General features: G+C 50.2%; 2 protein-coding genes across 2 annotated transcripts; one reads left to right on the plus strand and one right to left on the minus strand.

Moving 5' to 3' along the window:
- Positions 1 to 887: 887 nt before the first annotated feature.
- On the minus strand, positions 888 to 1,340 carry LOC120688975. Its single transcript, XM_039971316.1, has one exon. The coding sequence runs from the start codon at positions 1,338 to 1,340 to the stop codon at positions 888 to 890; it is 453 nt and encodes a 150-aa protein (XP_039827250.1).
- A 14,559-nt stretch (positions 1,341 to 15,899) lies between these two features.
- On the plus strand, positions 15,900 to 17,266 carry LOC120691787 (protein BIG GRAIN 1-like). Its single transcript, XM_039974981.1, has one exon. It carries the CDS (start codon positions 16,148 to 16,150, stop codon positions 17,120 to 17,122), a length of 975 nt encoding a protein of 324 aa, XP_039830915.1. The 5' UTR covers positions 15,900 to 16,147; the 3' UTR covers positions 17,123 to 17,266.
- Positions 17,267 to 24,089: the final 6,823 nt, after the last annotated feature.

The following is a 24,089-nucleotide window of genomic DNA, read 5'->3' on the forward strand; positions in this document are numbered from 1 at the left end:
AACCGACTGAGCGCTGCTAAGCACCCGGTTTGCCTCTGGACGCCCTTAATGCCACGGATAGGGCTCATGTTAGTGATGGCCGCGATTTTGTCGCGGTTGGCCTTGATGCCACGCTCGGACACCATGTACCTGAGGAGTTTGCCCCTAGGCACACCGAACGTGCATTTCTCAGGGTTCAATTTGATGTTGAACCTCTTGAGGTTTGCAAACGTGGCGCTCAGGGTGGCGACCAAGTAGTCTACGCGCGGCGTCTTGACGACGATGTCATCAACGTAGACCGCGACCGTCGCCCGAGGCAAATCCGGCTAGTCGGAGTCGTTCGGCGCATTAATCTGGTCGGAGAAGCAGGCTTGCATGCATCACTGGTATGTTGCTCCTACATTCTTGAGTCCGAACGGCATCGACATGTAGCAGTATGAGCCGAACGGCATGAAGAAGGATGTCGCAAGCTGGTCGGATTCGTTCATCGCTATCTAGTGATAGCCCGAGTAAGCGTCCAGAAAAGATAAGATCTCACATCCAGAGGTGGAGTCGATTATCTGATCTATTCGAGGAAAAGGGTCATTGGGGCAAGCCTTGTTCAGGCTAGTGTAATCAACACACATCCTCCATTGACCAGTTTTCTTCTTTATAAGGACTGGGTTAGAGAGCCAGTCGGAGCGATAGACTTCTTTTACGAAGCCAATAGCTAATAGTTTAGCTATTTCCTCTCCTATGGCCCTACGTCTCTCATCGTCGAAGCAGCATAGGTGTTTCTGGATGGGCTTGGATCCCGGCAAAACGCGGAGCTCATGCTCGGCGACCTCCCTTGGGATGCCCGGCATGTCGGACGGCTTCTAGGCAAAAGTGTCCTTGTTGGCGCGGAGGAAGTCAACGAGCGCGAGTTCCTATTTGGCCGACAGCTGGGAGCCGACCCGCACCGTCTTGGTAGGATTGGCCTCGTCGACCACGACCGACTTGGTCTCGTCGGTGGAGACGAAGGTCGGCGCCTGGCTGGGCTTGCCAGGGTCAGGACGGCATTCGGGAGTAGTGGCGCGAAGCTGGCCGAGCTCCGCTAAGTTCGCCGCAGTGGTGGCGAGGTTGAAGTACTCGCGGCTGCTAACGTAGGCCTGCTCGAAGGAGCCACTCACCGTGACGACCCTGTTTGGGCCCGGCAGCTTGAGCTTGAGGTAGGTGTAGTTGGGCACCACCTTGAATTTGGCGTAGGCGGGGCGTGCAAGAATGGCGTGGTATACCCCCTTCCAGTCTACAACCTCGAATGTGAGAGTCTCGGTGCGGTAGTTGGCTTTGTTGCCGAATGTGACTGGCAAGTCGAGGTTACCAACCGGGTACGCCTTCATGCCCGGCAGAATGCCGTAGAAAGGGGAAGAGAGAGGCCCACAAGCAGGCTCACGGGATCCCCATGGCTTCCAGGGAGTCGATGTACAGGATGTTGAGGCTGCTGCCCCCGTCCATTAGCACCTTGGACAGGCACATGTTGCTGATGATGGGGTCGACGACGAAAGGGTAGCTTCCAGGTCGAGGGATGCTAGCTGGGTGGTCGTCCTGATCGAAAATGATGGTCGTGGATGCCCATTTCAACTTTCTGGGGATAGCAGTCGCGGCGGCACATACCTCACGGAGCCGCACCTTCTGCTGTCGCCTGGAGCATTCATCCTCCAGGTCGCCGATGATGACCAGGCACCGGTCCACCTCCGGGAAGGATCCCTCCGCCGGTTTCTCCTTGTCTTGGTCGGCGTCGGGCTGCTTGTCGCGGCCGTCTTCGTCGAATTTGGCTGTCCTGCGAAGGAGGCGCTTCATCATGTCACAATGCTTGAACTTGTGATTCACCGGATAGCCATGGTTGGTGAATGGCTTCTCCAGGAGCTGGTTGAAGTGATCGTTTCTGGGAGGGTGCTTATCTTGGCAGTCGGTCGCCGCGACCTCGCCGGCGGTGGGAGGGCGGCGATTCTTCTTGCTCTTCCTGTCGTCACGACTTGAGGAAGGCCTGTCGGGGTCATGACGTTTCGCCTTCGCCGCGTGCTGGTCCCGCTCAAAGACGGCCCCGACCGCCTCCTTGCTGGAGGTGTGGTTGGTGGCGATGTCCAAGAGCTCGTGCGTGGTGCGCGGCTTCTGGCATCCCAGTTTGTGGACCAGGGTTTTGCAGTGCGTCCCGCTAAGGAACGTGCTGATGATGTCGGCGTCGATGACGCCGGGGAGAGAGTTGCATTGCTTGGAGAAGCGCAGGATGTAGTCGCACAGGGACTCACCGGGCTACTACTGGCAGTTCTTGGGGTCCCAAGAATTGCCAGGGCGCACGTATGTGCCCTGAAAGTTGCCGATGAACACCTTCCGGAGGTCTGCCCAGTCGCCGATGGAGTCGGCGGGCAAGAACTCCAGCCAGGCGCGCACGTTCTCTCCCAGGCAGATTGGGAGATACTAGATGATGAAGCGGTCGTCGTTCGCTCCTCCGGCTCGGCATGCGAGCCAGTAGTCTTCCAGGCACACACTGGGGTTCGTGTCCCCGGTATACTTCACGACGTTCGCCGGTGGGCAGAAATGCTGGGGGAAAGGCACCCCACGGATCGCCTTGGAGAAGGCGCTTAGTCCGGCGGGGTCCGGGATCGGGCACTGGTCGCGATCCACGTCGAGGTCGCAGGGGCGTCCCCCGCGCCGGAGCGGTGAGCATTCCGGATTGGGCGCTTACGCCCTTGCGTCTTCTGCTCGAGCGGCCACGCGGTCAACATCGGCGTGGTGCCTCGCCAGCTGCCGGCCTTGGATCACGATGCAGGCATCGTAGTTGGGGCCGACGGGGCTGAGGATTGGCGGCCTCGGCGGGACAGGAGCGGATGCCGCCACCGAGGGTGGCGCGCCGCCAATGTTAGCCTGCTGCGCTGATGGGGGAGCTGTACTTCGGAAAGTTCCCGCCCGCGGTGACCCGTGCCGCCGGCGGGGCACGAGGCGGCGGCCGGTCGGCGGTGCAGAGAGGAGCTTTCCGCCTACTGGATGGCGGTGAGTTCCCCCAGGTTTCTTACCTGGCGGTGAAGATCCCTCTGGGCCGGATTCTCCGGCTCAGGCAGTGTCTGTAGGAGGATCGCGGCCGCGGCAATGTTCTGGCCCGCGCAAAACTCTTGCGGGAGTTGCATACGGGCATCGTTTATGATGTCGCGGTTGACTCCGCGCGCGCGCTTACGTGCGGAGCTTGCGGGATTCACCCCTTTTGACCCGGAGGGAGTTCGCGGAGGCTGGTCCACGGGTGGAGGCGTGTGCTGCCGCCGAAGACAAAGATCCTCACCGTGCGCCTGCGCATTGGCGAGTGCTCGTTCGCGGTGGTCCGAGGGAGTGCGTGTCTGCTGGGACGGCACCACCTCCGGCGGTGGGTCGATGATGGGGGCGTCGGCCATGGCGCACACACGAGGCGACACGGATGTGCCCTCTAGGTTGTTGCCTCCCGTGCTGGAGGAATCGCTTAGGGGATCCTCGTAGCATAAGAGGTCGTGGACAAAGTCAGGGTAGCTTCCCGTCATACCCATGAACTAGGTCGTGGGCTGGCGCCCTTGGGCGGCCTTGTGCATCTCCTGAGCATAGACGCTCATGGAGTTGCACAAGCCGAACGGGAGCCGCTCCGAGAATGAGCGGGGTGTCGGAAGCGGAGGCCCGCCCGCGAGCTGCCGAGAGGCGTTGGCCAGGGAGAAGAGGACCAAGTTGACATCCTCGACAACGGGGTTGGAGGCCATCATCAGCGCGATGCGGTGGAGCACCGCACGGGGCGGCGAATGGAGTAATCGAAACCATCCGATCGCCGAAGCTGTGAACGCACAAAGCGCTCCCCACGGTCGGTGCCAAACTGTCGCTGCGGGAAATGGGCGACTACTAAACTACTCGATTGCACGTTTGTTATGTGCTTGATCGGTATGGTCTAGCACGCAAAGACTCGAGGATTTAGACTGGTTCGGGCTGAAAATGCCCAACGTCCAGTATGGGGGGTGGTGTTCTTGCTCTATTTCTCTCGAGCCCGGGTGCTCAAAGTTCTGAGGGGAGCTTACAAGCAGCGTCGAACCTCTAGGAGTCCAACCCTTTCCTACGTGGGGGGCTTTTCCTTTTATAGTCCAAGGTGGGGCCCCCATTTACATATATCTAGTGTTGTGTCTTGACCCTATCTGGGTCTACGGCCCTTATCTGCAGGGCTACCTCACCTCCTCCTTTTGTAGACCCTGCTCACAGGGCAGCGCGCCCGGTGAGGGGTGCCTTACCGAGGTCCGGAGGGGGACGTCCGGTCACGCTCGCTGGCGTAATGGAGTAGTGCGCAGAGGCAACCATCATTACGGCACGGGAGGCGACGTCCGTTGATGCCCTCTCCCATAGTGTCGCGGGGCCCGCACTTGCAGCGTTGTCCCTTTGTCAGAGAGCCCTGTAGCCTATGTCTACGCCACAAGATAAGGGGGACAGGCGTCGGGGAGCCTGTATGGGGGCCTGTCTTGACCGGCACGCCTGTCAGGCGGGGCGGCAATCTTGGAGCGCACGGCCCGGGTCGTCCGGTACGGCTCTGAACCGGGGCGCTAGGTCGGGGAGCCTCCACATGTCCCGGGAGGTCGGGCTCCCAGCTGTGTTGGCTTATGAGCAAAGGCAACCGCCCACACTGGTTGGTGGGCCGCGCCGCGTCCGGCCCAGGAGACTGGTTGGGCTGTCCCTGCACGAGTCAAGCCCGTCAGGGGTCCCGGGTTTACACCCCCGTCAGGTCCAAAATTAAAGAATTTGTTTCAGAACAGAGATGTGTATTGTAGCTGTTGAATCTATCGGCAACTGATCATGACGATGAAGTTGCTCTATACATTAATCTGTGATGAAATATGAAAACAAGTGAAAGACATAAAGTTGAAAGTATAAAAGGAGATCAAGGGAGACAATGTTAGGTTGATCTCCACCAGACTTGGCCCAATGACCGTGTTTGGATCCTTGACTCGCGCCCTGATCGGGGGCGCCCAGCCCAAGAAGAGGCTAGTGGGCCCCCGTCATGCAACCCCATTTAGAGGGGGTGGGGACTGGCATTTGAACTAATGAGGTTCATCGCTACAGCCACTATTCCCACTCGTCTGAAACCCTAGACCGATCGGAAAAGGGGCATGTGAGTGACGGGAAGCTTCACCACGCCATCGCCGGAATGCCGTCTCCACTGCAACACGTCTTCACCGCCCGTCGCTACCCTAGCGCAGATCGGCAGCAATGAACCCGCAATGGCCTGAAGAAAGAAAGTAACCTCTCGATCTACACCCTAGTCAATCCAACAATTCTAACAACCAGCCCATGTCGCCGCCCCGAGGAGGGCGATGGCGGACACGATCCGAAGACCCGTGAATGCCCATCTAGCCACCCTCCCCAGCTTGGTGCCGCGGGCGGCGTCGTAGAAGTTACCAGCCGCCGCCGGCGGCAGCGGCGACGCTGGATACAATGCGGCGTTGTTCAGCTCGATGGTACTGGGCACCGGTTTCATGTCACCCTACACACCACCGTGACACCGACGTGGAACATGGCGATCACCGTGGTGTCCTGGTACCTAGAGTAGATCATGTGAGCGCAGGGCATGATATTAGTTCGGGTGGCGTCCTCGATGATTTTGTTGTTGTTGTTGTTGTTGTTGTTATTGTTGTTGTTGTTGTTGTTGTTGTTGTTGTTGTTGTTGTTGTTGTTGTTGTTGTTGTTGTTGTTGTTGTTGTTGTTGTTGTGTGGAAGAAATAATGTTGTGGGGATGATGTACTTATAGGCTTGCTAGTCAGCAGCTGTAGAGCTTAGCTTAAGCATATGTGATTTCAAAAAGAGAAAACTTAGGCATTTGTGTTGACATGGTACTATGGTGGAGACCGTGGCCACTAACCGTCTGCAGATCCAATTAGTTGTAGTTGATGGATGATCTCCATCGCTAACATTATTATTGCTTGTTGTTTAATTTAACTTTTATCTATGCAGAAGTGTTGTTTATTAGTTGGTTAACTAGGTAGTGGTTATCAACATTTTCGGGCTAAATAAAGAAGCTTTTTTTAATAACTGGACACATAAACTTCAAACTGACACAGTCTTCCTCACAGAATCCTCCACTTAACCAAACTGCAAAAACAAGTGAACATACATTAATCTCCATGGCCCTACATGCGCTACTTTAAATTAAATTGGTTAGAAACAGAACAAATAAATTAAAGGAGCAGTTTTTTAAAGGCAAGAAGGTTTCACTACCGGAAACCGCACATTTGCCGAGTGCCAAGAGCTTTGCCGAGTGCCAGCGCCTCTTTGCTGAGTGCCGACGCCACAGCACTCGGCAAACACATGGCACACGGCATGTCCAAACTTTGCCGAGTGCCACTGGGCCCGCACACGGCAAAGGCCGTGCACGTGCCCAGCACGTGCGCCAGCCGTGCGGCGGACGCCAGTGTATCTGACAGTTGTTAGTCTTTGCCGAGTTCTGAAACCATGGCACTCAGCAAAGCCCAAACTTCGCCGAGTGCCTACAGCTGGCACTCGGCAAAGACTTGGGATCCGGCCACCGCGCCACTCTCTAGAGAAGCCATCATGAGGGCGGGAGGCGGGAAGAAGCACAGCCGGTACTGGATCGCCCAAAGCTTGGTCGACACTGCGAGTACGCCCAGCCTCTCGCAGCTTCGGGCAAGTACCACCGACTCGACCCCGCCCATACACCCACGGCCTGAGACTTCAGTGGCTAGTGTGCACCAGAGACAGGTTAGTTCAGATTTAGTTGTCGTTCTATGATTTTTATGCAACTTTGCTTCGCAGGAGGTTAAAATCTTGTAGACCGAGATGGAGGCCAAGTTTGAGGAGGAGAGGAGGTGCCGAAAAGAGATCGAGGCCAAGCAGGAGCAGGAGCGCAAGCTGAGGGAGGAGCAGGCTGCTATGTTCCAGAACATGGTCACCTGGATGCAACCGCCACCTCCTTTCGCCTTTGCACCTCAGCCTTACTTTCCTCCGGGACCTGGAGGCACTCCTGTGAGTATGCTTTGTTAGTAGGTATTATTATATCTTTGTTATTCTTCTTAATTTTATGTGTTCCTATTTGCAGAATCAGTCGTGGAACGCATTGAATGACCCTTCTCCGGACCAGAACTCGCCAGTGGCGCAGTGGCCAACTTGGCCCTTCGAATCTGACCAGTGAGTGTCTTGTGGACTTGCAGTACTTGTGGACTTGTGGTATTATTCGCGAACATGTAGTACTTGTGGACTTGTGGTTACATTCGTGGACTTGTGGTTATATTTGTATCGGACTTGTTCTATGTATCAGACTTGTGATATATGTGATGGACTTGTGTTATTTGTATCGGCGTTATTGTGGTATTTGCAAATTATATATTTGTTATAATAACTGCTTGTAATGTGCTTGTAATAACTGCCTGTATTGTGATATATATTCGTAATATTTGTATCGAAAAATAGAGAAAACAGGAACAATAAAAAAATTGGTCACTTTGCCGAGTGCAAAAGCCAAAGCACTCAGCAAAGTGACCATACAGGCCCCCATGAAATCCTCTTTGCCGAATGCTAAAGCCCTGGCACTCGACAAAAATTTGAACTTTGCCGAGTGCCAGGGGCTGGGCACTCGGTAAAAATTTGAACTTTCCCGAGTGCCAGGGCACTCGGGAAAATTCAAATCTTTGCCGAGTAGCCATTAGGCACTCGGCAAACTCTCCATCACCGTCGCCCCCACGTGGCCATTTTGCCGAGTCTCGTTTGGCTCTCGGCAAAATCTTTGCCGAGTGCCCGAAAAAAGGCACTCGGCAAAGCCCCCTTCGCCGTCACGGGGTTTGCCGAGTGTTACACTCGGTAAAGCCTTTGCCGAGTGTATTCCGGCCTTTGCCGAGTGTATCTGGCACTCGGCAAGTGCCAGATTCTGGTAGTGTTTAGAAGTCTTCCGTGTAAAAGAAAGGTGAAGGTCTAGGAGTCTTGCAAAAACGGCAAGAGGTTCTTTTCTTAAGAATCACTATAAGACTCAAACGGATTGGAAGGTGAAGGTTTTATGAAAATCTCAATAGTAGTGTCATAGGAGTATCATGAGTATTAAATATAATGTCGCATCAGTAAATTTGCTTATGTGACAGTCATTTATGACGAAAGAGGAGGGGGTGGCTTATGCGATGAGAGAGGAGTGTAACCATCCATTCAAACAGCTCAATGACCCTTTATTTGCAACTCAGCCAAATTAGTGTTGTCTTAATTCTATGGGGGTGCTAAACATTTTGTTTTTTGCGAGGAAAAGGGGGTGATGAGCGTTGACTTTGAACCAGACCTCAGCCTATAATTGTAGGGAAAATTTGGGCATTGTTTGCATCCGGACACACCCTACAATATTATATGGAACGATTTCCCCAATCCAAATATTAATCTTTTAGATCCACACCCAAATAGAAATGTCTAAGCACGACTTCTACTTGTTTTTTTTTAAATACAAATTTTGAAATAAAGATAAGAGAGCAACAAAGTCAGCTGGTATATGCATCCATAAACCAAAATGGAAACCGTCGGACAAACTTAAATGCATCAGAGGTTAAAAACTTGCAAGGAGTGGGTGCAAGGTCATATATAGATCTTGCAAAGTGACACTACTACAGTAAACTTAATTGAGGCGGGCAAAATCAATTTTCTGAGGCGGGCAACGCAAAAGCCTCAGAACTATCGTCAGTGTTAATCGAGTATTTACTGAGGCGGTTACATAACTGCCTCTGTTAATACATATTAACAGAGAGGCAGTTTCATTACGGCGACCGCCTCTGTTAATATATTAACAGAGCCAGTTGCACAGCCGGCTCCCCTGCCACTATTAACAGTGGCATTCGGCCAGCATGTCCGTCTCAGAGGTCCTTTTTAAATGCCTCTATTAACCCCAAATTGTAGTAGTGTGATCAAATAGAAGTTTCCTTGCAAAAAAGAAGTCAGACGTTGATTTATGGTTGCGTTAGATGAGACGAGCATGCAAATATGCATTAGTGAAAATGGCAGCTTTATTTGTGGCACAATATTCTGAGCAAGTGCTGTTCGCGAATCTGTTGCGTGCGTTGCAACGACATACGCTTAACGAATCTGAACGGAATCTGTCTTTGTTTTCTCGCCCTCCGGATCGAGGAGTATGGAGCTTTCGGCTGCTGGGTAGGGTTCTTTCACTTGGCCCTTGTTTAGTTGCCTTCAAAATTTCAAATTTTTATAAGATTCCCCATCATATTGAATATTTGAATGTATGCATGAAGTATTAAATGTAGTTAAACAAAATAACTAATTATATAGTTTGTCTGTAATTTGCGAGACGAATCTTTTGAGTCTAATTAACCCATAATCGGATAATAATTGACAAATACAAACGAAAGTGCTACAGTACTTTACACTTTACCCAACTAAACAAGGCCTTGTTGGTTCAGACACAGAACAAGCGCGCTAGTGTTACTTGTAGCTTGGCCGTTAGCAGTGCTGATGGGTGGCTAGCTCAATCAGTCTCAGTCCATCCCGCTCGTCTGTCATTCTTGTTTGCGTGCTGAGAAATGGAACGATCAGGATGGACCGGCGGACTGGGCCACCAGAGTCGTCTTCTACTGCCAGAAGAAGTGGTACCTCTCTCCGGCATGGCCGCAGGCCGCCGCTCCACGCGTTGGATCTGCCGCTGCTGATGCTTCAGCTTCTGGCCTTCTGCCATCTTCGATCGGTCCCTCTGCTTTATCTCATTCGTTTCTTTGCAGGCTACCCTTGTCTTCTGCTGGTGTGCGCAGCGCAGCCGGCCGGTGGAACGGATGAGATCCCAAGAAAGCCAAAGTGCAAAAGGAGGAAGAGGGGGTTCAAACTGGAGAAACCACCCTGCGCATGTTGTAGTTGTACGCATCTCTCTGCTGTGAATTGTACAACACCAAGTCCCGCCCGCCTTGGATCAAACGCCAAGTCCGACGACGCATCGATGGGATCGGCGGCCATGTGCAGTCCATGTCTTGTTCGTTTCGTGCCTTTGCTCTTTACCTCGTGCTTCGCCCGCTGCTCGATCCCTTTACCTCCAATCCCGAGAGGCCGAGACTCTGTGCTTGCTTCGTTGCTCCTTGGATCCCGAGGAGCATCTATCTAGCAGCAAGCACTCCGATCCTATCCCGTGTTTGTTCCCGTCCCAGCAAAGTGTTGCTCCTCCAGATCCCCAGGGCCCTGGCAAGGAAACGGTCGTCTTGGAATGAATTGTCTCCTCTTGGCATTGTGGTTCCCTGAGTGGCCGGCCTCCACATGATGGTCGCACGAACTGCCTCTCTGTCTCATACTCTCACCTATCGTACAGCATCATAGTTTGGACACATGGGTATTGATCCAAAGCCCTTAATTACCAGCACGCGGGAACTTCACAATAATAAACCCAAAGCTAAAATTTTGTAGAAATTTCTATTCGAAATGTAAGGTGATAACACTACTGGAAAAAGACTTATTGGTAACGGACGAATCGAAGATAGTCATTGGTACCTTTATTGCATTACTAATAGCTCATCATTGTAAGGAGCATAAAACCGTTACCAATGACTGTCATTAGTAACGAAGATTATGTTGATGCTAGTTACCAAATAGCAGCAAAAAGAAAAAAAAACCTATACTAAAAAGAGCGGCACCCCACTTGACCAGCCTTCTTCCTCCAAGAGACATGATTTCTGCCTCCTCTAGGAATTGAACTAGGACTTCTTGGTTCGCGCGAGCCTCCCCTATCCACTACACATACAATCACTTGTTGTTGAAAGGCGGATGCAGTCGTTTTATATTATTTTTAGAATCTTTGTGAATTTTATAGGTCACACCTTAAGTCCAATTGGTTTGTTTTTTTAAGATTGTCATTTATGTGCTTGTAGTTCAAGAAAAAAGATAATAAAATAATAAAAATAAATTTATGCACCCCATATTGGTAATGGGCATCAAATACCCGTTACCAATGTGCACCACATTGGTAAGCTATGTTAACAATGCCTGTTATACCAATGTACGTCATATTGGTAACCAAGGATATTGGTAACGAGCATTGTTAACATCCGTTACCAATAATGAGTTAATGGTAACGAATGTCAGGTGGAACTTATTAGTAACAAGCTTAAACAATGGCAGTTACCTATAACTCTTCTTGTAATGGGCATCAAACGTCCTACCAATACCATGTTACCTAAAATGTGTTTTCACAGTAGAATAGGAGTTTCCCAATATTGAGTTTTATAGATGGATTATATGGAGTACATGATACGTACCTAGATTGTATCTTAAGAATCTATATAAGATAGATGTTAGATAGAATTAATCGTCCTAACATATCAATTCGATCCACGTCATACCCTGCAACACCATGAGTCCATGTAGTGTCATAAACACTATTGGAAAAAAGCCCATAGGCACCGGTTAGCAAGGGGCTTAGGTACCGGTTCTTTAATCGGTACCCGAAAACCGAAACCAAAAGTCACTGTCATGGGCACCGGGTAAAAGAACCGGTGTCTTAGGCTAGTATTTTTGGAGCTAATAGGTACCGGTTTTTGAACTAGTACCCGGAAACCGAGACCAAAAGTCACGGTCATGAGCACCATGTAAAAGAACTGGTGCCTTAGGCTAGTGTTTTGGCAAAAATGGTTGGCCGGGATTCGAACTCAGGATCTAATGTCTCGCGTGTACTTTTCTTACCATCTCACCTACACATCACTTCTGAGGAGAAGATAGATATTTTTCTTTTGAACTAACACATGAATGAGCCTAAGGCACTGGTTGGTAACACCAACCGGTACCTAAAGCTCATCCATAGGCATCGGTTGGTGGTACCACCCGGTAATAATATAAAAGTGTCCACCCGGTACCTATGGAGAGCCTTAAGTATCGGTTGGTGTTACCAATCGGTACCTAACTCTCGTCCATAGATTCCATCCACCCCAAAAGTACCGGTACGAAGATGAATCGGTACCTACGGGTACTTTTGGGGTGGGCGTGTTTTCTAGTAGTGAAACAACGCGTGACGCTAGATTGAAGAGGAAGCCAACGGGTTTACTGGAGTTTATATTATTGGCGCATTTGTTGCTTAGCCACCAGCCGAGAGAGAGGCAAGCATGGTTGTAGCTGTGGAGAAGGCCGGGTCCAAAGCATCAACACAAAAAAGCACACATGTACAAAAAAAAAATCAACCTAGTCATTTCAACGAACACTGCAATTTTATTTACATTGCGTATCTCAAAACTTGAACTCGAGACTGTTAACTCTGATACTATCTAAATATGTCAACTAGTTGACCAAAAAGGCTAAGCTGGTGATAAAAAAAACATTCGCTAACACTGCAATAAACATCCTTCATTGAGCTTAGCATGAGATCCGATCATGTTTGTGGGACCTAAGCGTAAGACATAAAGACTGTCCCTAGGTAAAAACCAACAAAATGTAAAAACTCTCTCGTACGGTCATCTTTCAAATGATTACACTAATAATCCATCAAATGAGAATAGATCAAGAAGTAAACAAATAAAAGGTTGCCTGATCATTAATCCATGCATTCTGGTGACTCTTATGACATAGTCTAATTATGTCCTATAGCACTAACTCCTAACACAAAAGTTTATCACCGTACTTGGCCCGTAACGAGGGATCTGGTGCCATTCACTACTACAAAAAGAATTTTTAAGGGCGGTAAAAACCAACTTTTAGGGACGGATACGATACCTGCCCCTAGTTCTCACAGCTGATAATCGATTTGTAAGGGCAGGTAACGTGCCATCCTATAAATGTATTTGTAAGGGAGAGTGATGGGGCTCACCCTCCTTGGCACTCGAACGGCTTACCTCAAGCCTCCTGCGTACTCTCCTCTCCACCACACTACATTGTCACTTGTGACACTATGAGATATGCTATTCTCTATAGTAACTCTGACATCGATTTGTAGGAGCGAGTGAGGCCATAACCCACGCCTAGAAATCCATTTTCAGGGGCGGGTGACGCCATCACCTGCCCCTAAAAATATTTTTTTGTTTTATTCTAAAAATTTATTTAAATATAGCAAAATAAATTAAAAAAGTAAAACTTCTACACTATGGTTATTGTGAACTATAGATACAGAAAAATATGCCAAATATATTAGTGTCGATAAATGTTAAGATTGTGGAACTACAAAATATGTCTCGAATTGTATGAGATACTACTATATAGTCATAGCCATATATAGGGAACCACTAGTAAATGATTTTGTGATACTAAACATTCTAAATGAATAATGTATAAACTATAAAATTTTAGATCTTACACTAAAACTTTGATATGAAACTACTCGACACATCCGATTCTTTAAAAGCAAATTAAATTTTTTAGATTTTAAAACTAGCGAAAGTATAATAACTTTTTGACTACTAAATGATCATAAATGAAAATTTTGTTAACTGCATAGTTGTAGATCTCGTTAAACTCTACAATTTTGGCATAAAACTTGTCTTCATCCGGGATCATATGAAAATTTTATGAATTTTTTCCTATAAAAAATGTATTTTTAGAGACGGGTAACGCTATCACCCGCACCTAGAAATGACCACTATTTCTAAGGTCGGGTGATGGCGTCACCCACCTCTAAAATTGCAGTTTTAGGGACGGGTGACCACATCTCTCACCTCTAACAATGAGCCCCATTTTTAGGGGTGTGTGATGGCATCATCTGCCCCTAAAAATGTATTTTCAGGGCGGGTCAATTGCTATAGTAACCCCACTTGATTTGTAGCAACGAGTTATATTTTGACCCGCTCCTAGAGAAAAAATGAGGTGTTGCCATAAATTATTTTTGTAGTAGTGATTGTAGTTTTTTTATGTGCATATTGCTTTCCTTTTACTTCTTTGTGCTCTCGTGCATCTATGGACTCCCCCGGCCGTGTCCACATTTGCAAGATGTGCTTCGGTTTTATAGAGTTAAAACTTAGTCTAGTTCAATGTATATTTGGTGTAAAAAAGTTTAGTGATGTGTTTGTATTTTCAAATTGTTCTTAGTAATTAAGATGCTTATTTTTGTAACAATTCTCATAATTTAAAGGAAAATGGACTAAATAAAATCTCTCCATCTGTTTCTTCAAAAAAAAATCTCTCAAACTGTAGAACTTTTTCATGCCAAGATATGCCTAACATAATTGATAGGAAGGGACTATGTGAGCGATGAGCGCAACAGTAAGGAACACATGAGTCGCACATAAAAGTAACAAAGAGCATGGATGCGTGCAACATGGTGAAGCTTTTTCTCGAGATGCTCCACCATCAAACAATGGCTTTAGCCATGTACTACATGGAACAGAGATACCACATGAGTGAGATCCATGTTTGCTTGATTATATTGCTCCAAAGAAAGCTACGGCGACAAAGATGATCTTTACAAAGAGGGGCTACAAGCGTGCTTGGAATTTCGGAGAAAGGCAAAGGAACCGTGAATTTTTATGTGTTCACATCAATATGATTACTCTTCAAAAGGATCCGAAAGAACACTTTAATCTGTGCATGCAGTTTTAAAGAAATTAAGTGTGAGGTAAAATGGGCAGGTTTTTTATATGGATATTTGTTCCTACCTCATAGGTACCAATTTGCTAGCGACTATGCGGCTCATTAGGATTAATGGGACTAATTGTTAGCTGCTAAAATTAGCCTAGCTAATTCAAAAATGAGGGTTAATAGGAAAACGTTACTTTTATCCTACTAACTACCCCTGTATCCCTCTCACCAAGAGCAAAATGGATTTGTGTTAGAATTGTAGCTTACTAGTTTCTCATATATGCAAAAGCATTACTAACTTTGGCTAACTTTACTGCTCCCTCCTTTGCAAATTAGTACAGTTTATTTTAGGTTTTCTATTGGTGAAATAGTCAAAATCGTCCCTCAATTATCATTCATGGCTCAATTTCGTCCTTGAACTATCAAAACATCCACTTTGGTCCCTAAACTATGCAAAGCAGATCAATTTCGTCCATCTGGTGATGTGGCATGCCACCATGGACCGCCAAGTTAGCATCCAGTCAGCATATGAACCTTGCTTCTATAATCCAACTATTAAAAGATTCACTCATGTTGTTATCAACTGATTTGCAATTAGATCCAAGCTTGAACCAAGCTCGGCACCAATGTATGGGGTCTGTATTCTCCAAATCATCCATCCTCTAGGAGTTTTGTGGGCGAGCTTGCTCTTGTAATGATTAAACAACATCACTCATGCTCTTGAACCAAGCTCGGCACCAATGTATGGGGGCTGAAATAGTTGGATTATAGAACCAGGTTTATATACTGATTGGGTGCTGATTTAGCGGTCCATGGTGGCACGCCACATCATCAAATGGATGAAATTGACCCGCTTTGCATAATTCAGGAAAAAAAAGTGGACGTTTTGATAGTTCAGGGACGAAATTGAGCCGTGTGCAATAGTTGAGAGACAATTTTGGCTATTCTGGCTTTTTCTAAATTTGAAACTAAGTGATAGCTACATAATTTTAGTATGTATTATATATAGTGTATGTATAGGTGAATAACAAAATCTTTGTTACCTGAAGCTACACTTCCTCCATTCTCTTTTGATAGTTCTATTTCCAAAATAAAACCTCTCTCTTTTGATAGTCCTATGGCAGCTGACATCTTGGGAATCATACGGATGCTCTTACATTAGTCTCGGTGCATAGTTTTATCGCACGGTTACAAAGAATAGATAGTAGGTAACTGTTCCATGTGAGTTTTATGGGGATGAAACACTTTTCTCATCTCATGAAACTCACTTCTCTCCTTACCATGTCAGTAAAGTTGATGGTGTGACATATAATTTAATGCCATTTTGGGCTTGAGATTAAACTATTCACCTAGAAATGGTGAACGAGTAGGCAGCAGCAGTGATAAGGAAGAGGCACGTTCCTGGTGCCGCCGGCGCCGACAAAGCAAAAGGGAAAGGGGCCAGGAAAGAGAGGGAGGCGGCTGCCGGAAGGAATCGAAGCATCAAGGGCGGAGAGGGACACCCAGACAGCAAGATCCCCTCGCCCCGCACGCCCGCACTCCACTCCTCCGACTCACACGCGCGCCCGCCATTGCTGCCCCGCCTTCGCTTTCTAGCTAGCTCCCCTGCCCCCTCCACCGCTAGCTAGTTCGCCTATATCATCATTGCCTCGCACCGCACGCCGCTCTGCTCGACTGCGCTCGAACAATGGAGAGGTGGGCGCCGGCGCCGGCGCGGGAGAGGCCCAGGCGGCGGCCTGGCCAGCCGTCCTTCTCGTCCTCGCTGCTCGACGCCATCTGCGACTCCCTCGACGACCAGCCCGGCGGGCCGGGAACGACGGTGGCCGCGGCCGCGGCGAGATCGGCTGGGACTGGGAGCGCCCAGAAGAAGCAAGAGGCGGCCCTGCATTGCTACTACTACAAGCCGTCCTTGGCCGCCAGCCACCGGGCGGCGCCGGCGCCCTCGGACGACTGCTCCGGCCGCGGGTACTTCTCGTCGTCCGAGGTCGAGTACTCCCTCCGCCGCCTCCGCCCCATCCGCACCTCCGGCGGCGTCGGGGAGGCATCGGTGGCTCCAGAGGAGAAGCCGCCGCAGCAGCAGCCGGCGGCGGACAAGGTGAGGGGCGCGAGGAAGCCGTCCGCTGCCTCGGCCCGCGGCAGCTGCCGGAGGCCGGCCTCCCCCGGCGCGCGGCTCGCCAGCCTGATCAACGCCATCTTCTCCGGCAAGCGCCATTCCGCGCGGCAGCACCCGGCGCCGGCGGACGAGGAGCCGGCATGCTCGACTGCCCCGTCGACTGCGCGCCCCTGCCTCGCCAAGACGCCGCCGTCGGCGCGGGCGCGGGCGCGGTCGAGCCGGAGCCGGAGCCGGACCGTGCGGTTCTTGGACATCGACGGCGAGGTTGCCGTTGCCGCGGCCGCCTCTGGCTGCAGGCGAATCCCGGTGGTGGAAGTGGAGGAGGACAGCGACGGCGGCGAGCAGAGCAGCGACGCCAGCTCCGACTTGTTCGAGCTCGAGAACCTCGCGGCCATTGCTCCGGGGAGTAGTGCCACGCGTTGCAGGAGAGCGTGCGGGGATGAGCTTCCGGTGTACGGGACGACTGGGGCTGGGCTCCGGCACGACATTGGCCGCCGCCGTCCGTTCGGGTATGGCACCCCTGGTCGGAGTTGTAGCAGAGCTGTTTGATCTAGAATACAAAAAATAGAGGGGCTTAACTGTAAAATAATTTTACTTGATCGGTCTTTTTTGTACGACTTTTCCTCTTCTTTCTTCAAGCTGTGTGTACTTGCAATCATATTTGGGCTTGACACAGTATATCTCTTTCTTCTACTCATTACTACATTGGAACGAAGCATCTTAACTTTGATAATCCATCCATTATAAAGTTTCCACCATAGAGAAAAATGCCATGAAACGTACACCATCCATCGATACGGTACTAAAACGATCATATATGGAAGTCAGAAAATTGTGGAAGTCAAAATTCATGCGCCTTTTCCAAATTATGAAGATGTGAATTTTGACTCAGAAATCATTTGTAATTGCCCTACCACCATGCAAAAGGTACTTTTTCTAATCTGATCATAATGACCGCAATCCATCTCTTTCTTAAAATAAAAATTTGAAACGCTAAACATTATGTCCGATTTAGGTATAACTTTGAGTCACCTAGTTTGCTGGTGACGCTGCAACATTCTATAACGGTGAGTACTAAAGCCAGAGGTGAGACACAAATTACGCATATTTTATATCATATAATCTCATATCATTAGTACTCTTTTTGTATGCCCATCTCTTCTCTTTTTTTTCTTCAAGATTTTGGAAGTTGTGTATCTACATGCGCCTTTCTGATCTAATTATTATTGTATCAAGGCCTTTTTTCTCATAGACCAAAAATTTGGTATTCTAGGAAATTTTGGTGATTTAGCCGTAACATGGAGTCACCTAGCTTGTTTCTAACAATCAACAATGCAGTGTGTACCATATCACGTTAGAGTTTCATTGTCATGATGCTACATGATCACTGCTAAGCTCCCTAGCAAGTATCACCGTACCAAAGCGATAAAAGGAAGGAAAGGGAGGTCCGCGTCAGTTATTTTAATTTCCCTGGAAAGGAAAGGGACAGCTAGTGAAGGAGCGATCCAGGGGAGAGAGCTGCACCCGCCGTGTCTCCCTCCTGCACGAGAGCGCATCATCACGGGGATCACCAATGGAGCTTGTCATGCTCAGCCGTGACAGCCGTCGACTTGCGAGCCAAGGGAAATGATGCCAATGATCATGGCCGCCCCCTTTTGATCGCCCGCCTGAGCGGTTGTTGAACTGAGCAGAGGGAGTGGTTCTCTGCCCAGTGACACGGACACCCCACAATAATGAATCCTGTCACATTGTGTAGAGAGAAATTGTCCTTAAAATTTTAGAATCCAGGCTCTGTTCGGTTTACCTGTACTACTCGCGCTACAAAAAAAATCTTATATGCATGAAGTGCAAAACAAAATTTATTTTGCAAAACCTTTTCACAGATGGGTGCAACTTTACGCGACGAATTTAATGACGGTAATTAATCCATGATTGACTACAGTAATGGTACAATAATCATCCTCTACTCGTGCAGTCAAAGGCCTCATTAGATTCGTCTCGCGAAGTAGCACAGGGGTTGTGAAGTTAATTTTGCAAACTGACTTTATTTAATATATCAAATTAATGATCAAATTTTGCTACAGTAGCTTGCGCTACTTAAACCGAACAAGTCCCGCACTCTTCAACTCCAAGAACAACAAACAGGACTTGTTTACTGTTGAGGGAAAATAAAAGGGAGAGGGACAAGTATTGTTTGTGTGTGTTGCGAACACAGAGCCTCCCCGGCTCAGGTTACTGAAACTGGAGAACATATTTGGGGACGTGAACAGTGCAAACGGGGAATACCATCATCCATCGGTGTGATGTTCCGTTTCTGCATGCAATTTTTGGCGTCGATCTCGAGAAACAACGGGCGGAGAAAGCAAAAGGATGGAGGCCGTGACGGGGGCCGAAGAGAGGATCGATCGAAAGGCCGGCCTGACATTTCATTCCTCCCTGGCTCCGTACCTGCTGGTCTTTTCATTCTCCCGAGGCTGCTGCCCAAAGCACCCTCGTCCGACCGCGACCGGTGACTGATCGAGAGAAGAGAAGATCACGGCGGAGACAGGCTACTGGCCGATCCCCAAGAATATTTGGGAGTTCACACCGCGCGTCTTCTCGTCTCGTCTCCACCCTTGGGTTGCATCGCGCATACTTCCAAGTTCCATGCGGCATCCCGTCGAGTCACGTCGAGTGCGACAGGGCGTGCTGGCGCCGGTGCCATCGCGCCAGGCAGTAGGATCGCGGCCGCGGTTTTTTCTCGCAGTAACGCGCGGCAGCGGCAGCGGCAGCAGCAGCAGCAGGGTGCGGAACAGAGCAGCCGGCGGGCGTGAGAGCCGGCAGTAGGAGCATGCCGCCGCGGCGCCGCGGGAGATGTGATGGTAGGGTATCCCGAGCTTGACCTGGGCTCACTCACGGCCCAGCAGTGGACATGCCGTCCTGTTAAGCCTAAAAAATAGCAGGCCCCGCTAGGCAAAACAAGCATCCGCCTTCGCAGGCTGCAACGCACATTCAGTCAGGTATCATACCAGAGCCCATATGAATCTCACGCCATTAAATTGGGTGAGCACTGAGCAGTTCGGACAGGAGAATTTCTTTTTAATTTGACTGGTGCGAACTTTTTAGCATTAGCTTCAGTGGGTGCGTGAAAGGTCCGGTGGCGCGCTCTAGCCTAAGAGGAAAAGGGGATGAATTAGACAATCTAAAAACTTAGACCTATGGCTCTAACTATTTGCACAATATTAAACTATTTCAAGCTATCTAGATGTGTAACTATGGTTGTTCTAGTGTGAAACCCATATCCCAAAAGAGTTTAGCAACCTATAGCCTTTCCTATCAAGAAACTACTCTATAAAAGTAAAAAGCAAACAAATTGCTAGTGTGAAATGCGGAAGCTTAAAGAGTGGGATAGGAGAAAGCAAACTCTCGACGCGGGTGTTTATCCCGTGGTTCGGTTAGCCACAAAGGCACACCTACATCCACGTTGTTATAGCACTCACTAAGAGTATTACTACTCGGCCACCAAGTCTCTTCCGTGAACACAATAACGGTCACCTTGGCCCCGGGTTCCACTATGGAGCTTCTCCATAAAGGATGGGGTCTCCACGTCCCCCGCACAAAGTTGTCGTCGCCGCTCCACACCAAGTCGGAGGGTCGATGACGTTGCCGGCGAGCTTCACAGCTCCAAGGAGCCGGCGCACCAAGCTCTTCTTTTGGTTCACTAGAGAACCATAGCACAAGGGCTCAAGGCCTTGCAATCTCACTCACTAAGAGCTAATCCTTTACGCAACACTCTCAAAGTGTGTTAAGTGCTAAGGATATAAACACTAAGCTCTTGGATGGCTTGGAGTGGTTCTTAGGTGTGTATGTGACTTTCTTGAACTCCAGCAAGCTTCAAATGGCCGGTGGATGCCATATATATATGCCTCCAAGTCGTGGAGCCATTGCTCCAACGGTCAGTAAAAATCTGCATACCATCGGATGAACCGATGCCTCTGCCTGGGGTAGCGTCGGTTCATCCGGTCACTCTCAGACCCGAAGTAGCCGTTGAGCTTCTGACGCACTGTCTGCGACCCCACCGGTTTAACCGATGACATGGTGTCGGTTCAATCGGTCACTCACAGCACTCAACTAGTCGTTGGCCTCTTTCTCTCCTGCTGACGTCATTACACTGGTGCCTTGCTCCGATGCATCACCGGTTCAGCCGGTGCTGAAGGATCTTCTCCTGGACGCTTGAAATCGTCTCTGGAACATGGTACGTTGAATGCACCGATGCCTATCTTGAAGCCGTCGGTGCGAATCTCTCTCCTTCTCTCTCCTTCGTTCTCCTTCTCTCTCCTTTTCTTTTTCTTTTCCCTTTTTCCATTTTCTTTTCTTTCTTTTCTCCATTTTTTCTTTTTCTTTTTCTTTTTCCCTTCCTCCCTTCTCCTCTCTCCTTCCTCTGCCCCCGAGCGCCGCCCGGCCCGGCTCCCCTCTGCCGCTCTCCTCCCGCTCGCCCCCGACCTGCACCCCCGCCCCGACCCCACGCGCGGCACACGCGTGCCAGCTGCCCACGCCCTCGCCCCGCAGCCCGCTCGGCGCGCCGCCCGGCCGCGCACGCGCGCACCCGCTCGGCGCCGCCTGCCCGCGCGCACCCCGCCATGCCAAGCACGCCACTACCTCCCCTGCCCTGCTGCGCACGCACGCTCGCCGTTCCACGCGCTCCCAAGACCCGCCGCTGCCACCTCCGCGTGCCCGCGCCGCCCGCCGAACCATACCCACGCCGCTCGCCGGGTTCCGCCCTCGCCGCACGCGCCGTTGCCCTGTGCCATCACAGCCCCGCCTGCTCGACGCGTCCCGTCACCTGCCTCGCCGCGCCGCCCGCCGAGCAAACAGCGCTGCCGCGTCACGACACGAGCAAGTGGCCAAAGCGCCATTAATGGCGCCCCGCGATGCTCGCCGGCCGGCACCGACCTCCACCGCCGCTTTCCACCTCCCCACCGCCTCATCTCGCCTATAAATAGGCGCTCCTCGCGTCGGCAACCACCACCGCAAGCCACACCGTCCCGTGCCCCTCCTCCCCGGCCCTGCAGCACCGCCGCCTCACACACACCCCCGCCGCCGCCGTCGGTCATCGTGGCCAAGCCGCCCCACTGCACCCCAGCTCGCGCTAGGTAGGGAAAACGGACCTTCTCCTCCTCCTCCTCTCCCTCTTTCCCCCACTCCCTAGCCGCCGACGCGCTCCACAGCGCCGCCGCCATAGCGCCGCCGCTCGCCACCCGCCGGCCTCCGTGGCGCCACCGCCTCGCTGCGCCCCGGACCAAATTGAGGTGGGGAGCGGGTTCCCCATGGCCTCCTCTCTCTTTCCCCCCTCCCCGTGGCCACCGCCGAGCCCCAGGGCTGCCGGCCCAAGGCCGCCGGCGCATTGTGCCCTCCTCCTCTGTTTCCCCATGGAGGGAGGGGGAAGAAGTGGGCATTTTGCCCATAACCCCCTCCCCTTTCTTCTAATTGCTAAAAGAACCCTCCACCCTTTGGCTTTTATACAAAAGCATCCCTGCCCTTTATGATATTCACAAACATACCCTTCCACTATGCAACATAATTATAAATAAACCCCTGACTTTTTTTTGAATGACCCAAATAGTTTCTAAAATACAAACCAAGCCCCTGCCTTCTCAAATATAATTACAAACAAGTCCCTGGACCCTTATTTATAACCTATCATTTCATGCGCCAAACGACCTCGGATCTACCTAAAACTTTATCACGCCTCTCATAACATAGTTTTGTCCATACCATTTGGAAACCACCCAAAAATATTACTCCGAACTCCATATCTTAACTATTTCCGATTCGAGCTCAACGATAAAACTTTCATTTCCATTTCTTGATTGTGTGCATGTTTGTATACGTCGTAGATCATGGTGTGAACGAAGGAGAGCCCGTTGACGAGCAGTATTGCGAGCCAGCGATCGAGGACCAGTTCCGCGACCCCGAGCCCGAAGGACAGTACTTCGACCAGGGCCTTCCCGAAGGCTTCGAAGACGGCAAGTTCAATACCACCCTTTGATGCATGCTTTTGTCCTAGTTTTTATAAACACAACCTATTGGCCTGTTTTATAAAATTGTATATGTTTTGCCTGCTGAAAACACGGTTGGATAGCCACCCCTTGATTTGTTACAACCATTCCTTGACCACCTAGATTAATGTCTGAATGTGTTTTGTTTGGACATTAATCGCTGCTTGAACACTTAGGACCTTATACACAATACAACTAGTTTTTATAAAGAAAATGTGTGTGTGTGGGAAGGGATAAAAATGGAATTTTTGAAAGATGAGTTTAGACGGGATGGATGGCATTTCTGTGTGACTTGCCGTTTGGTGTGCTCGTGCCTGTGTGGCAGAGCAAGGAAGGGAGATATCCATCTTGTCACCCCTAAGGACCGAGTTGGTGTGTCATCTCATCTAACTCCACTATCGTGCAAACCACTCGACCGTTGTATGGGCAACGGCTTAGCATAAACCCCACTAGTTAGTCTGATAGCCATCAGGAGAGCTGAGAGCAACGGGTGATCAAGGAGAAGGGATTAGCTCTGTGTGACTTATGCCCCGGTTGATAGGAGCTCAGGACCAAGCATCGGTTCTGCCGGTCACCAAACCTGTCACATATGAAGAACTGACTCTGGAACACAAGCAAAAATACGATGAGGCCAAAGCTCAGTTCGAAGCCGATCTCATCGGCTCTTTTGAGAGGACCCGCAACCATGGCATCAGGTGGAAGGGGTTCTCACCAGAAGGCGCTCTCGACAACGTTGACCTGTCTGTGCCGTCAGAAGAGCGTACCAGGGCCCTACGTCAGGAGAGGAACTACATTGTGGCTCACACGCTTCATCGGCACTCAGAAAGCCTGGTTAACGAGCTTGAGTGCGTGGCACATCGCGTTTCCAGGAGGTGATCAAGAACCAGTACTCCCCATCGGGACCGACTCTGGGGAGTCACAGGGGGGAAGCTTCATTGCAAACCAAGCCGCCAGTGTCCTACTTGCTCACGGCAGCAGTACAGCATAATTCGCCGATCTACGTCATCCACAAGATCGGCGGTGATCCTGGAGAAGGCCAGTTCCTCACCGAGCCACCCAAGGAGATCCCGCACGGCTACACGTGCACATACATTCCTGACAACATTAGTCCAACACGCTCGGTGCAGTTGGTAAACCCAGGAGCTTCTGGAACGGACGCGGAGAAACAAGTGTGGCTGGCAAAGTACGCTACTGGGCCGAGTACTGAGCCATCGGCCCCAGGAGTTCTTAATATGGAGCAGGTCAATGCAATATTGAGAGACCAGTTCGGCATCCTGCCCAAGAGAAAAGCGATCGGCTATTCCAAGCCGTATCCAAGTGACTATTACTTGATCCCATTGCCACCCAAGTATCGGCTCCCTGAGTTCACCAAGTTCAACGGGTCAGAAGGAGCCAGCTCCATTGAGCATGTGAGCCGATACTTAACGCAGCTTGGGATGATTTCAGTATCGGATCCGCTGAGGGTCCGTTTCTTCGGC

Source organism: Panicum virgatum, chromosome 9N (assembly GCF_016808335.1).
Source record: "Panicum virgatum strain AP13 chromosome 9N, P.virgatum_v5, whole genome shotgun sequence".
Taxonomy (NCBI): domain Eukaryota; kingdom Viridiplantae; phylum Streptophyta; class Magnoliopsida; order Poales; family Poaceae; genus Panicum; species Panicum virgatum.